The sequence below is a fragment of the Bactrocera oleae genome, chromosome 2 (genome assembly GCF_042242935.1).
Source record: "Bactrocera oleae isolate idBacOlea1 chromosome 2, idBacOlea1, whole genome shotgun sequence".
NCBI classification, from domain to species: domain Eukaryota; kingdom Metazoa; phylum Arthropoda; class Insecta; order Diptera; family Tephritidae; genus Bactrocera; species Bactrocera oleae.
Window position 1 is genome coordinate 67,333,599 of NC_091536.1, and position 16,018 is coordinate 67,349,616.

At 32.1% G+C, this 16,018-nt stretch overlaps 1 protein-coding gene across 1 annotated transcript in view; it reads right to left on the reverse strand.

Annotated features, from left to right (window-relative positions):
• Window positions 1-5,453: 5,453 nt before the first annotated feature.
• Window positions 5,454-16,018, reverse strand: part of Ace (Acetylcholine esterase) — a 115,754-nt gene continuing 105,189 nt past the window's right edge. Inside the window, exon 9 of the mRNA XM_036361583.2 lies at window positions 5,454-6,727. Within this exon, the coding sequence (XP_036217476.2) occupies window positions 6,654-6,727 (74 nt within the window). The 3' untranslated portion in view covers window positions 5,454-6,653. The remainder of the gene's footprint in view (window positions 6,728-16,018) is intronic.

The following is a 16,018-nucleotide window of genomic DNA, read 5'->3' on the forward strand; positions in this document are numbered from 1 at the left end:
CAGTTTTTGGAACAAATTCATTGAACAAACGAAACATTACTATCTGATTATCAAATCAAAAAAGTTGAATTATTTTTGGGATTATTTTTTTTTTTTTTATTATATCTAATATTTAAAAATATTTTTTATTTAAAAAATGTGTGAAGATTTTTGCTTTATCACATTTGCCAAGCTAACGAACGGTACTTACGTTTTCAAGAAGAATAAAAATGAGCAAAACAAGTTATATTTCAATAAAATGGCGGCGTTATTTGCATATTATAACAAGGCTTAAAACAAAAGGTTAAAGATTATATAAAATTTAGTATATATAAAAAAAAAAAATAATAAAAAATAGTTAGTCTCAAACTCAGAAGCGGCAGGTGTTTGCACTCACTTTTTCTCTTTTCACATACCTGTATTGATATTAAATAAAAAGTAAAGAACAAAAATAAAATTAAAATTCAACTAAATAAATTGATAGGAATGACAATTTGGTTGCGCCAACATCTCACAACGTAATTAATACACTACAACATTAAAAAATATACGATATATGTACATATATATTTTTGTGCGATTATAAGCCGGCAATAAAACCTGTTAAACATAGTGGAAATAGTTATAAGTAAGCAAATAGAATATATGGTAACGCAGCTGGCGTTGGTGACTTGCTGTCTGACGCTTTTTTGCTTAGTCAATTTTTTGGTTTATTCTCGTTATTGTATTAGCTTCAAACACTTATGCATAGATATTAATGAATTTTTTATGATATATTGTATATATATATAAATAGATGTTTTCATGCAAGTTTAAATAGCTTATATTTTTTGCTGTTATGGTGTTGTTGCGTAATATGAGCTTGTCTGTATAGATGAATGTTTGAGTATAGTTTGCTGACCTGAAGTTCATTGACAACAAAACATTGCAGTTTTTGATATTTTCAGAAAACATCACACACGATTCATAATTATGCAAATGTGTACAATATATAAATATGTACATATAAATATATATTTTAAACAACTAAACATCACCTACATACATGAGACTGGTGAGATCAATCAAAGCTGTCGTACGCCGCTGAGTTAATAGTGCCAAGTAGAAGGTCTCTGTTGTGATGTAGGCTCATTGTCATTGACAAATTATAATGTTCATAGTGTGTGTTGAATTTATTATATAGAGATCTATAGTAGATTTAATTATAATATTATATATATTTAAATAAATGGGTAAATATGTTTTTTCGCAAGTATTATATTTGGAAGTAAAATAAAATTTATTAATAACAGTGTTTGAAGTGAGGTTATAATGTTCAAAATGGTCCAACGAATTATTTCAACCCAGCAAATATTATAGCTACTTAACGGCTACATAAAGATTAGCAATCTTCTTTGTCTGAAGCAAATCAAAAGCATACCGTTCTCTAAAACGCTGAAACCCAAAATAAATGTTTCCACAAATAAATTTTTAGCCTGTTGTGAAATACCATTATTCGTTTTTTAAGTTAATTTTAATCGAATATCGACTTTGATCTCGAAATATATCATATACTGCTGTAGAATGTTCCCAGGAATTTAATTTCAATGTGGTTTTCACTTAAAACTTCCGCAAGGTGGCTAATTTTTGTTTTTCAAGCGAAGCACATACGATTTTTTTATTATCCTTAAAGTATAAGAATTAGTATTATATACTTACATAGTGGACTTTATTAACTTAAATAACATTAGAAATTGTCTTAAGAACATTTTATTATTTTTGTTACATAAGACATTATATAACCTTGAATTAAGCTTAAAGGAATAAAAATATATATAAAATATAACATATGTCAATTGACTTTCAAAATCGTTATGATTTTCTATTTTTGTCAAAAAATCGTGAGCTGTTTAGCCAAATAATTTCAATGCAATTCACTTCATTTTATTGTGGCATTAATGGATATTTAAATTGATCGATTTGCACTTAAAAAGTTTGACTGGAGCCATCGTTTGCCTTACTTGGAGTATCATAATAAAACACTTTATTTATGTTTGTCTGCGCGTGATTTGTTTACTAATTAGGGAGATTGTCAGATGACAGTGAAGAAATTTTAGCAATATTAATTTTGACATTATTAGTAAAAACTAAAACTGAAATATAAATCGATATAGTGAAAAATCTGCATTAAACAGAAATATTATATCAGCTATCGACTTAGAGGATTTTCTTGGGTATTGCAAATGTAGGCATCCAAATCCTTATAGCTGGAGCTGGTGCCATAAGAAGAAGAGCGCATTTGTAAAAAAAACTCAATGAGCAAAACTATTGCCTCATAAATGAATTTGAATGAGAGTAAATCAATATCCTCGGGAGTATTTTTGAACGCACTGCTAAGATGTGCATCGGTTCACGATTCTGATATAGAAGATAACGTAGGCAATAAAACTAATTTTTAACAAAAACAAATAAGCACAAAAACTATTACTTCAATCTCAGAATTAAAATAATTTTAAGAATTTTTTTCAGATTGCGATGTCCCTTTCTCCGAGCAACCATACTTGGTTATCCCAAAATGGGCCAAATGTATTGAATGGGCAAATATTTTTATTTTAGTTCTAAAAAGTGTAAATAGTTTATATTAATAGAGAAGATTTTCTGTAAACCTAAAAAATTGATTCCTTATACATCTCGATGTTGATTAATTCTAGATTAAATCGAAAATGCTCACTTCCAGATTTTTACTTAAATGGGTGGTGTTAAGAACAGCAAATAACATAACATAATTTATAATCTAAAGATTTTTCTTACCAAAGAAGGATTTCCGTGGCAAGAAAATTTACTGAAACAAGAAAAGTTAATTTGCAATTGATTATTTTAAGTCTTTATTGTGGAAGATTATCTAGTTGTGTAAACACAGATACATACATATGCAGTTAATCATTGCTTAATTTTGGTTAAAATTTTCACATCTGTATTTATCACATAAACGTTTAGGTACATGTATATACATAAGTATATATATAGTATATTTAAAATGAAGCTTTTGATATTTCAATATTGTGAAATTGGTTATAATGCATTAATATCATTAGTGTTTTAATAAGTTTCTAAATATTTTGACGAAGAAGACGTAGGTACAATAGCTGTTAACAATTTAGTATTATTAGCTATTATAAAATTGCTTTTCTTTTACTTAAAGTTTGTTTGCTTTTAACTGTAAGTTTGTTGTTAACATCAATAATGATATGTGATATGAATTATCCTGCTTAAATTTATATATATGTAAGTGCTCTGCAGTGAAACCAACTAGTTACGAACTACTTTAAAACTAGTGTGAAATATAAAATCAAGCATTCCGTCGACTGTATTTTTTTCATACAAGCCTTTGATTCGATCGGTGCTTAGACATCAAATCTTGCTAGAAGCTTATTATCAGATTTCGGTCGAATATATACCATATAAAAACTAGTTTAAAACAGATCAGTAAATGACTATTTGAAATTTTATATATAATATTTCTTTGAATTAAGTTCGGGCCATAAATTTATTAAAAATACTGATTTCCGACGTAACTATGATCTCTGAGCGAACATTGTAAAAACTTGTTATAAGTCTGATGGCTTTTGAACTTTAGTCATTATCTGTCATATATCCCAAACTAGTTCGATGTGACACTGCAGTGTCAATATGTTTTTTTTTAATGTTTATGTAATGTGTATATTTAATATAATATATTATATTTGTAGTTATCTAAGTAAATCTAAGGAAGCCAACTCTTGTTTGGTTCGAGTCTATCAAATTCGCTTGCAACAGCTGATATTGTTTTATTTCAGTTCAATTATTATTTTCTCGCATTTCAAATCATCATGCTCATCACCAATTATTCATAATACTATAATAGTTTATTACACCATTTTCGCCAATATTCCATCACATTTTCATACACAGCCTTGCCGTTTTTACTTCTAATCAGGTCTGTAGACTCTTTGTTTGTAGACTATACTCTCTAAAGCATTATATAAGTTTACTTTCGCATACATAGAAGCACTTTTTACATTCATAAGGGTTTATAAAAATATTTTATTAAGATCGTCTCGCCATGTTCTCCTTATATTAACAATATAGTTTAAGCATCCTTTGTTTGATTGAGCAAATACATAAATTCATTTGTCTGTGTTTTCGCAAAATTCCCAAAATGACACGTTTTTCACAAAGCCAGACAACTAGACAGTGACACGTCGCGTCCCACAGACATGCATCAAGGCGTGCACAGTGGATCATCGTAATAGAAACTATACATCATTTTCAAAAACTTTAATTGTTTAAATGAATGTATTTAAAGTCAGTAAAAAGCAGACATAGATTTTGCTTTTATAAGCATAAAATATAAACACATACCATTTTACAATATAAAAATACTATTCTACAAATAACAAAAAACAAAAAACACTTAAAAATGATTGTTGTATAAAATATTTCGAAGTACAAAATACAAATGGTAGAGCAGTGTAAAAAAGCAAAGCCTTGATTTTCAACTGTGAAAAACTCTTTTTGATGCGGAATTTGGAAACCTGAACTAGATTAAGATTTTATGAACTACTCTTGTAATCCAAATATTAATATATCGAAAATTAATTTTAGATAAAAATTTTTATTAAATCGGTTCCAACTGCACTGATTAGATTGGCACCACTAAAATCGAAATTTAGGATGAGAACCATTTAAAATTTAAATAAAAGACATTAAAGAGAGACCAGAAGATGTCAACATATGGATCATATGGATCAACTCAACACCTTTTGGTTAATGTTTTGGGGATAAAGCGTATCAATGCTAGACTCGTACCAAACGACTTGAATCTTTTGCAAAAACGACGTCAAGTGATGCTTGACAATGTATGTAGCTGAGAACCATACATGAATGTATGAATATGACGTCGAAATTGTTCAATAATTTAGCGAATGGTGACCCAAAAACTAGTCGAAATCGAAAAAAAATTAAAATTCGCTGAAAGTATGAAGGCCGTCCCAGCCGAGGCTTATAAAAAATGTGTGGAAAATTGGATAAAAAAAGATGTGTACTAAAATACGTGAAAGCATAGTTTTTTTTGTCCGTTCTGGTCATATTTAGCCAGATGGATATTTATTATATGTATATACATATATATATATTTTTTTATATTCATAATGGTGAAAAAAGTGGTTTTAAAATTTGATGTGCGATATCGACAAACATTAATAATACTTTTTTTAATGATGACAGTACTAGAGTAGAGTTCAAAATTATAAATTAAAAACAATCAACTCATTTGGTTTGAAACAAAAGATATCATCTAGATTTATACAAAGCTTACTATACGGATATTACTATATTCAAGAAAGGAAAAAAAATTCATTTTTTCTTTAAATTAGTTAAAAAAAACTTTATAAACTTAAAAGAGTTAAATTTTTTTTAAATATTGTTAAAAACATATTTTTCCGAAGTATTAAGGTTTTTTTTAACTAAATACGTATTATTCATACATACATATGAGCAATAAAAAAATTTTATTCCACTGAAATAATTATAATTATGCTCAAAATAATGTTAGCCTAAACCACTGTTCCGGGTATGTTGTTGCATGTTTTCGCTTTACATTTCAATATCACTGATGATTTGCGCTAACTATACTACAAGTATGTATATAATTTCGCACACAAAAGAAATGCGTTGTCGCATTTAGCTTTTAAATTAAAATATGCAACAGCAGTGCCAATGTGGCTTAAAAGCTTTGCTAGTGATGACGTCTATACATAGTCTAGTGACGCAAAAGCAAAAATTTAAGTTTATTTTTCTGTATTTACGAATTCGCCAAAGATTTTGTGCTGATAATCGAAAGCCAGGGAAGCAATGTGTCCGGCATTTTTAAGTACAAAAAGGAGTCTGAGTCCGTTTATCAGCACTGTCTATCGCTTTGCTTTGTGAATTTTCAATACTTGACCAACTAATGCTTTGCAATTCTCAACCGCAGTCTTTAAACTTGCATGGTTTATTTGTATTTGCTTTATTAGTAAATATTTATATATTATATTAATATCGATTTGTTTATCGATCTCACATTGAGCTGTATTTTGTTTATTGCGTGCGTAATTGAATTTGTGGTTCCGACTTAAAGTCATGGCCGGTGCTTGGAAGTTTGAGAAAATACTTTGGCTTCAATATTAATCATTATTTGAGGGTTTAACTTTGTTGTATTTATTTACCTATATGTATAACTGTTTTTAGTTTTTATTACTGCGATTTGTTTATATATCCATTGTATGCTCATACTTTGCCTACCCTCTTATTTGCACTGCCCACTGCACACTTGACTGAAGTCTCTTTTGTCTCGTTTGTGGTTGAATTAAATTCGTGATTGCGCATACGAGTATAAGCTGTTTACTCCATCTTATTTTCAATTTGCTATTCTCTTTCTACACAGTTATCAGGCATTTGTTTACATATTATTCTTGTACAGTCTCTAGGCGACAGTATTTACTTTGACAAGTTGTTGTACTCGGGGGCATAATTGCAAACACTCTACTCAACCGCAAGTGCCCACCACCGTTGCACCGCCACCGCCCGCCTGCTCACCTTTCTATCAGCCTCACTACAAACACTTTCAGGTACGTCGGCTCAGCTCAGCATTTGCATTTCACTCACGTTGCTGATATTTAGCCGCTGATTAGCCAAGTTTTCAGGTAAATAAACAGAAATTCCAGCACATGAACCACCTTCAGTATGGCCACTGCAAGTAAAATTAAAAGGAAGAAATATTTTAGAAGAGCTGAAAGTTTAAATTTGAGTTCAAAAGAGAAATAAAAGAAAAAAATTCATTGCTTTTAATTAATTTTTAAATCTCTTAGCTGAGATTAAAATGTCTAAAATGACACCTGTGCGGTTCGGCAACTTCATTTAATTGCCACTTTTTGGCTTGTGTGTGGTGTAGCTCGCCTGCGGCTACCCTGTGACCACTGATTTACTATGCCACTAAGCCTGGTCTTCTGAATTCTGAAAAGTTTTATCATTTGGAAGTTTAGTTTTAAGACGAGTCTAGTGCTAATCGTTCTTTGACTGTTAGATGTGTTTTTGACGCATTTCTCGGTAATGGGTAATGAGAATAATGAATTCAAGACTTCTTACACTGTTGCGAAAAATATAGTGACGATGTTATTTGCTGGATTTATATATATATTCCGCATTTACGTCAAGCAGTTGCAAAGCAATGCTTCCTAATAACTTAACTTAGCGCCATCTAGTGGATAATTTTTTTGCCTTATGGGTATAGCTAGTCTTACATTAAAATAACCCAAGCCTCACTTTTTTGGTATACACTTTGGGGTCCTAAAGACAACATTAATTTGATGAAATAGTGGAAAGCTGTTTCCCTGTCCAAAACGCTGTTGTACTGCAACTATCAAATCGAGTGACAATGATGCTCGGAGGCTAATGATAGATAATGCACATTTGAAATTTTGACTGCAGCCACACAATAATATTATCGTACAATTTTCTGCTATTATTGCAATTTTTAATAAAAATGTACTCACATTTTTCAATTGAAAATTCAACAATTTTTACAAGTAAGCCATTTTAATAAAAATTGTTTTAAAACTAACCTCTTATGTAATTTTCTAGCAAATTGTATAGGACGAGTTTCTAGAATTATCGGCACCCGTAGAAGTTCATTAGAGTAAGGTAATCCCGAAAACTGGCTCGGTAGCCACAATTTATTTTAAAAATGTTATCATTATTTTTTTTACACTAAAAACCATTTTTTTGATTCCATTTTCCTAGAATATAGCCTTGAATGCTCTTAATAGCACAGTCGTTTGAAACTTGAAGACTACAAAAAGTCGATCTGGATTAGATCCGGAAACAAAGTGGATGCAAAAGCAATTCGAAGTCAACTTTGATGTCGTTTTCTTTGGTATTTGATACGAAACTGCCACATAAAAATAATTTTGTTGTTTTTTGTGAAGCTTTATTCTGTTACAACTACTTTGGACATTCACTTGGTCACCTTAAATGCTAATATGAACTATGTGTTGAATGGAATTTAGCAAACCATTTTGACCTCTTTATTACTTTCTTCAAAATACCTAAACTTGCATCGCTCAAACAGTTATATCTCATAAACTGATTATCCGAAAGTGACTGAAGTTTGTATATATGTATTGTAGGCCTAATATGGTAGACCAATATTAAGGGAAAATTTATTTACGAGCGATCTAAGTTCGGTAAAAGGAAGGGGAGAGGAGGAGCGCGGCTAAATTTTAAAGGGTGAAGAATGATCTCGATTTCCAGCTAAATTATAGTTCTAAAGAAAAAAGTTATAAGGCAAAATTGTAGGTAATAAAAAGGAAAATTTTTTGTAAATAGACTTTTTTCACATAACCTCAATATTTATGTGAAAAATTCCAATGACCAACTTTTTGGGTTTTTTTTTATCTTGGACAAAAATTTTTTTTGCTTTCACGAAATTTGGTCGAAACTTATCTTCTTATGTCCCAAACATACTGTATTTTTTTTTAATTTCAAACATTTTTTTTTCCTTACATATATTGATTTAATATCGAAAAACCCCTAATTTTCAATCAAAATAATTTCTAGTCAAAATATCATTTTTTTTTTAAAAAGTCACTATGCTTTATATTCTTGAAAGTCTTTACTTTCAAATGGTATATGGCATATATACGGCACTAGGGCAAATTTTTTCAATACTAACTTTTGAGTATTCCTGATACAAAACTGGACTGTCCAATAAGTTCTCTGTCTACGAAAGAAAATGGAAAGTGGCAAAAATGCTTTCCTAAGATCAAAGTTGTAGCCAAATCTGAAGAGTACGGTGGATTGAGCAGCAGCGGCGATGGACTAGCTTAGTTCGCGCGATTTAGCGTTGTCATAGTGGAAGAGTACTTTCTTCTTAACCCAAGTGGACGTCGAATCGGCAACTGGATCGGTGGAGCTCTACCGATTTGCCTTTCTTCAAGTAGTCGATGTAGATTATACTTGTCGAGTGTCAGAAAGAAGTAGCCATCACAACTTTGGACGATAGGACAGTGTTTAACCCTTCTTCGGAGCAGGTTGACTGCGTAAATTAAAAATCTAAATTATATCAACGCTGAATTATATTATTTTCATTAAAAACAGTAATGTTAAATATTGAGTGCGCTGTTGCTAGTTAACAGCATTCATTACACTCGCTTTCTTAATGAAAATACTATCACAAGTAACCTTAACTCCTTCTTAAGAAATATTCAAAGATAACCTCCAAAGTTAAACAAAACTAAGGCGTACGCATTAATCAGCGCTAATTAAAATTAAAAGCCAAAATCTCGAAAATCTGAAATATGAAAAATGTGCTTAGGTCACACCGTCGCATTACAGCACCGTTATGTTTACTCACGTTTACAACACACACCGATACACGCATAAAGTCTACATAAAGCGGAATATGAGCCGTGCTGAGTAATGTCAGGCGATTTAAAGTCAAATCCTCGAGTAAAGCAAATAATATTTCCGCCGAGAAGTGAAATGTGAGACTAAACACAAAAGTATAAACGTGTATGCAAATTAGATGGTGCGCTAACAACGGTACAGTAATGTTTACATAGAAATTTTGCGTGGAAAATATTACGATTTGTCTTTCACTCACCGGCTGTCGTTCGGCGTCCGCGCTGGTGAGTGTCATTGCCATTCACTTTTAGCTGTTTATTCCATTTTCTTCTAGCACGGTAACAAATGTCACATTTCAGCACCCCTCGCAAGCCCACAGCCCATCAACACCTTGTTAGCTTTTAACTGATTTGACTATTTGCTTAGCTTTCCGATTCTCCGCCGCAAATTATGAATTATGAAAATGAATTTAGGCGCGAAAATCAAGTCCCTTCGGCGCAGTGTCGTATTATTCGAGTGATTTGTCATGCGAGCTCAGCTGAGCGGTGTTAAACTCGCGAGAGAGATACATGAAAATAATCTCTATACTCTATAGTTAGAGCACACCCTGTATTTTAATCAGCAACATCCATTTCAGTATCATGAAAATTATTACATCATTAGCACTGGCAATTCAAATGAAAATATTAGCAATGCGCCGTTTGACTTTGTTTGTGTATTCTGATTTTATTGTGACATCCGCTAAAAGACAACTTTGCTTTCGAATTTTGTGGCGGCTGATTCATTAATGAGACACATTAAAATGACGGTCATTAAATTTTATGACAACGGATTGCTTGTGTTCTTAGGAGAGTTTAGGAACACGCCGCTGAGGTGCAGGTCAACTAATTAGAAAGTATTCCCCAAGGTGTGCGAACAATTCTTTTGTTTTGTGCATTTTATAGTAATTTTTGTAAGGTCTATGCGTTTATTTAGCTAAGAAATGATTTAGATAAAGTAAAAACTTTGTATAATTTAACCGAGTGTTGACAAAAAAGTTTATGAATTTAAATTTTAAAATAGCAAAAAAGTTTTTTTTTTAATATTACTAATGACTTAGAACTATTGAACAGAAAACTTTGGTTATTACTTTACTCAATATTTGTTCTCAGAGTAAATATACACTGGCTGCATTTTAATGCGCCATTTACACAGATTAATATGGTCAAAATATATCTTTGCAAAATTTTTTTAGTAGTAGTAGTTCAGCGTAGGTCCAAAACCTTCAGGAGGATTTTCTGTCACAAGGAGGGCGCTCAGTAAGTACAATGATCATGAGAGCGATGCCAATGCTTGTGAGTAGCTAAAGGCCTCTGGGTACCGAAGCTAAAACAATCCACATAACCCAAACCTTCTGCGAGGGAGGTCGTAGCATATGTTCATATGATATTGATAGTGGCGTCTATCTTTGAGCAAGAAGCTCGCGTTATACATGTGTATATTTTGATGCCAGGTTCGTAGGTCAAGGTAGCAGCCCCACTAACGAACACGGAAACCTGAGCTCATCACCCATTTTTCTGATAGTACTGGATTACTGAAACCATTTCAGTAGAGGACTTATCCAAACTTGCGTCCATCTTTACTTTTCGCTTTCATTACGTGTTAACTGTTCCTTAGTTGGACTTAGTACACATGTTAAGTCAAAAAATAAATTAAACACCAACAACATTATCCGTTTGTAGAAAGGACTACTTAGAATAAATAAGCAAGTGAGTTAGCCTACAACAAATTATAAATTTCTAATTAATATGTTATTTACGTATTTAGGGCATACAATTTAATCTGTACTCGTATTTGTACTACAGACCGGGAGTAAAACTTTAGTATTAATATGTATGCTACGTTTGCCATCTATTGTAAATCTACTTAGCACTACCACATGCATTACTCACAAACATATATCCATATACGTAGCCAGCAGTGAAATCAACTAGTTATGAACCATTCTGAAACTAGTGTGAATCACGGTACAACTAATCAGTCGGCTGTTTTTTATACCCAACAGGGTACACAAAGTTAGTGATACCCAGAAGGAAACTTCGGAAACCCTATAAAGTATATACTAAATAATCAGCGTGATGAGCTAAGTTGATTTAGACATGTCGGGATATCTGTATACATGCGAACTAATCCCACAGTTTTTGAGATTTCGATCTGTTCTTTTCTCCCAAAGATGCTGCTCATTTGTCGGAATCGCCAATATCAGATCATTTTAGCGTATAGGTGCCATACAAACTGAATTATCAAAATTAAGATGTTTTGTCTTTGACATTGAGTAACTTTATTGAAAGCAATTTATTCGCCGACGTAGCTACGAGTATGTTCTCTTTTTGAACCGGACTTCTAAAAATGTTACAAATCTGATCGCTTTCGGACTAATTCGATTTTAGTCAAAAAATTATAGTATTTTTTCCAATAAATTCTATGTTCGATTGCATGGTACATACATATGTTTGTACCCATATACCATAGCATAAACAATATGCATATTATTATCCGCAGCTTCCGGCTTGCCTTGAGGCACTAAGTATGACCTGTTTGAGGTTCATTTATTTACAACAGCAACAACAACAATTATTCATGTATTTACCTGAAAACCATATCTAACAAGTGAATAATTTATCAATGTAGTCGCCCATTAAATAAGCTATGAATAATATACAACCACATTTATTGTTCCAGCTCATTGGTTGAGCAATGAATAAGGTAGAATAAATACAAAATCCCCGCATTTTGACCAAACAAATGTTATTGTGGATGAAAATGGCTTATAGTAGATGGAAAACACAGAAATGAAACTGCACATTTAGTATTTCATTATTGCGTCTGCATTCATGATAGAATGCAACTCATTAATCGCCGTCAAGCCGGACTCTTTAGCGACACTGATTACACTTGAAATACACAAAAAATTAATTTCAATTTTATTTACGAATTTTTTTTTAATGAATTTCAGTAGCGCGTGAAACGCATTGACAAGACATTTTAATAACTCATCACTCACTCGATCGACACTTGCGGTATATCAACGACAATAATCGAGCGTAAGTGCGACAACGGTAAAGTATTCATTTAATGATTATGTAGTCTGAGCAAAATTAAAACTTGTAGTGCGCTTACAAATTACATAATTAAGTTGATCATTTGCTTGCTGTACGGAAAAACGCTCGCATTACTTGCATTACATTAACTTGATTATATATTTATAACTCAAAGATATTAACTGATCTGTCAGCTCACAATAGCACTTAATGTGCTTACTGTTCTTTGTAAATCAAAAATGTAAATTGTTTGAGAAAAGCAGACTCAAAACAAACGATAAAGTGGCAATAAAAATTTTAAATCAGACTTATTTTCGAAAATTTGGTAATTCAAAAAAGGCATTAATGAAATGTGAGAAATGAAGATTAAAAATATTTTTAAGTGGAATAGAGGCCAAATATTGTGGAAAGAGTAAGAAAAGCATCGGTTGCCTTAATTTGCTGTAGAGGAGCTATAGGGAAAGGATGGGGACTTTCACCAAAGGTCATATTTTGGTTCTACGGAACCGTAGTCAAGCCAATAATGTTCTATGGTCCGAAATTCTCTCTTGGTTCAACTACATTCCTGAAAACCTGGATTACTGGCGGCTCTTTCTCTGCTCACATATCGAAGACGGATATGTGGAGGTTTAGTGTCTGTCAGGTAGAAGTGGTTGGTTTTAAGGTGGTAGACGTACTACTCCCCAGCTTCCTTCAGGGAGGTTAGCATTCACTCCAACAGTCGAGATTCGTTATCAGAGGGGGCACTCATCGGAATGGAATCGAGTTGAATTTTCATTGGCGTCTTGCGTTCGGGAGCAATGAACCTTGCGGTGCTTAGTAGCAGCTAGTCGACGACCCACAAAAACATACTATTAATTAATTTATTATAAATACACATTGACCGATATTCAACTATAGGCACTGGGGTTCACATATTCAGTACCTAGGGGCTTGAACACTTTTAGTTCGATTTAGACAAAAGGTGGCATACTTTAAACTCATTATTCATGCAAAGTTTTATCACGATACATCGATTGATATGCATAGTGGAAAGTGAAAGAATCAGATGGAATTGAAAATGGTGTTATATGGGAAATAGGCGTGGTCGTAATCCGATTTCGCCTATTTTCGCACCATAATATAGAAATATGAAAAGAATGTTATGCGCCGAATTTGGTTGAAATCGGTTAAGCAGATTCCAAGATATGGGTTTTCCCCTAAAAGTGGGCGGTGCCACGCCTAATGTCTAATTTTGAACGTGGTTCCTATAAAATCATCTTATACCATCCCAGAAATACAATTTAATGTCTCTGGCGTGTTTATTGCTTGATTTATAGCGCTTTTAGTAGTTTTTAACAGTACCGTTATATGGGGAGTGGGTAGGGTTGTCACCCAATTTTACTCATTTTCACACTGTTGATAGCGGTGCTAAAAATATTTATTACCAGTGAGTTTTGTTATTATAGCTTTAGCGGCTTAGGAGATATGCACATTAAACCTATTAGACCACGCCCACTTTTTTTGAAATACAACCATCTTACAGTACCAAGAAACATGTGTATAAAGTTTCATAAATATATCTCAATTTTTACTCAAGTTACAGCTTACACAGACGGACGACTGGACAGACGGACAGACAGTCACCCGGATTTCAACTCGTCATTTCAACTGATCATTTATATATACATAACGCTATATCTAACTCGATTAGTTTTAGGTGATACAAACAACCGTTAGGTGAACAAAACTATTGTACTCTGTAGCAACAGGTTGCGAAAATTTTGTAATTTAATAATTTGCAACCCTACCCGTGATTGTCACGAAAGTTTTCTTCCAGCGAGCAATCTATTGAGGTCGGAAAACAGGAAAAAGTACTGGAGTCAATTCGATGGTTATATGAGATATCATCGAGCCACTTTTTGACATCTGCAGCAGTTTATAAAATACTTAGTGTATAGGGTATACATAATATTGTACCAAATATCCAAAGCGTATCTTTGGAAGGCAAGGTCTACATATAGACTCAAATCTGGTAGCCCCATGTTAGACACCACTGTTGTAGAAAATTACATAGTTTTGAATATTTAAATGTTTAATATATATTTAAATTTTAAATGAACAATTTTTTATACTCTTAACAAGTATATAAAGTTTGCCTTCTAGTTTATAAGGAAAGGAGGAAACCTCGGAGACTGTATAAAGTATGTACTGTATAATGAAGAATTATGATAAGTTGAGCCTTGCCTGTCTGCATATACGCGAACAATGGATATCGGGCAGAAATTTTTAAATAGCCTTTTCACTGCAAGAAGCTATTCAATTGTCGAAACCGCCGATATCGGACCACTATAGGATATAGCTGCCATACAAACTGAGCGATCAAACTCAATTCCTTGTATGCAAAACATTAATATTTTACAAGATATCTCCACAAAATTTGGCTTAGATTTTTATCCAAAGCAGTGGTATAACCTTCGAACAAATTATTCAGATCGGATCTCTATACCATATAGCTGCCACATCAACGGAACGATCAAAATCAAGTCTTTGTAGGGATAACTCTTTTATTTGACAAGATATTTTCATGAAATTTGGTACAGATTATTGCTTAAGACAACGTTACAATCTCCGAACAAATTATTCAGATGGAAAAATTATAGCATATAGCTGTCATGCAAACTGATCATTGCGAATCAAGATAAAGATCGTTTTATATTATTTTGTGGTGTGGGGGGCATTATAGTTTTGGTGCAGCCGAAGTAAACGGATTTTCTTGCTTTTCCTATCTTTTGTCATGGATTCTGTAACCAACGCGAATCGCAGTGTCAATTGTCGGTACCATTCGGTGCCACAAAGTGTATATTTAATGTCTGGAGGTGACTATCTTAAACTTGTATTGATCGTGCTGATATGCATATATAAATACCACAACCTTTTGTTTCCTCTCAAATAAAGTGCATAATGTTTCTTTTCCAAAATAAAACCACAATCCATTGACAGTACATTATAATATGAATTTCTTTTTATTGATTTAGTAAATTATTTCAGTTGATTGGCTGCACCAACATTTCAATAATATGTATATGTAACCTTAATAATTCTTTAGTATTATGCTCATAATACACATATATGTGATGTATGTGTGTATATATGTGTGTAATCATTATCAGTTAAGTAATTATAATTATTGTTTGTAGCTTTAGCATTGATGTTTGATATATTAGTTTTGTATGTATGCATCAAGTTATGCACATTTCTATATATTTGTGTGTATATATTAATCAATTGTACATTATTTAATGAATTTTTACTTATGTGTGTATTACTTGCTGCATCAGATTTAGATTATAGCTTAAAATGTTCACTAGATAATTGCTAATCAATTTCTTTTTAAATCATTTTTAGCTTATTTTTGCTTTGTTTGCTGTCAAAGGTAATTATGTGTTTGGTTTTTATAATATTCTGATATTAAATATGGGTTTTTGTGTGGGTTTTAATTTAATTTTTTTATTTTTTAGTTTTTTAGTTTTGTAATTTTCTAAAACTTATTGCATTAACAATTTTAGAAAACTTTTCAC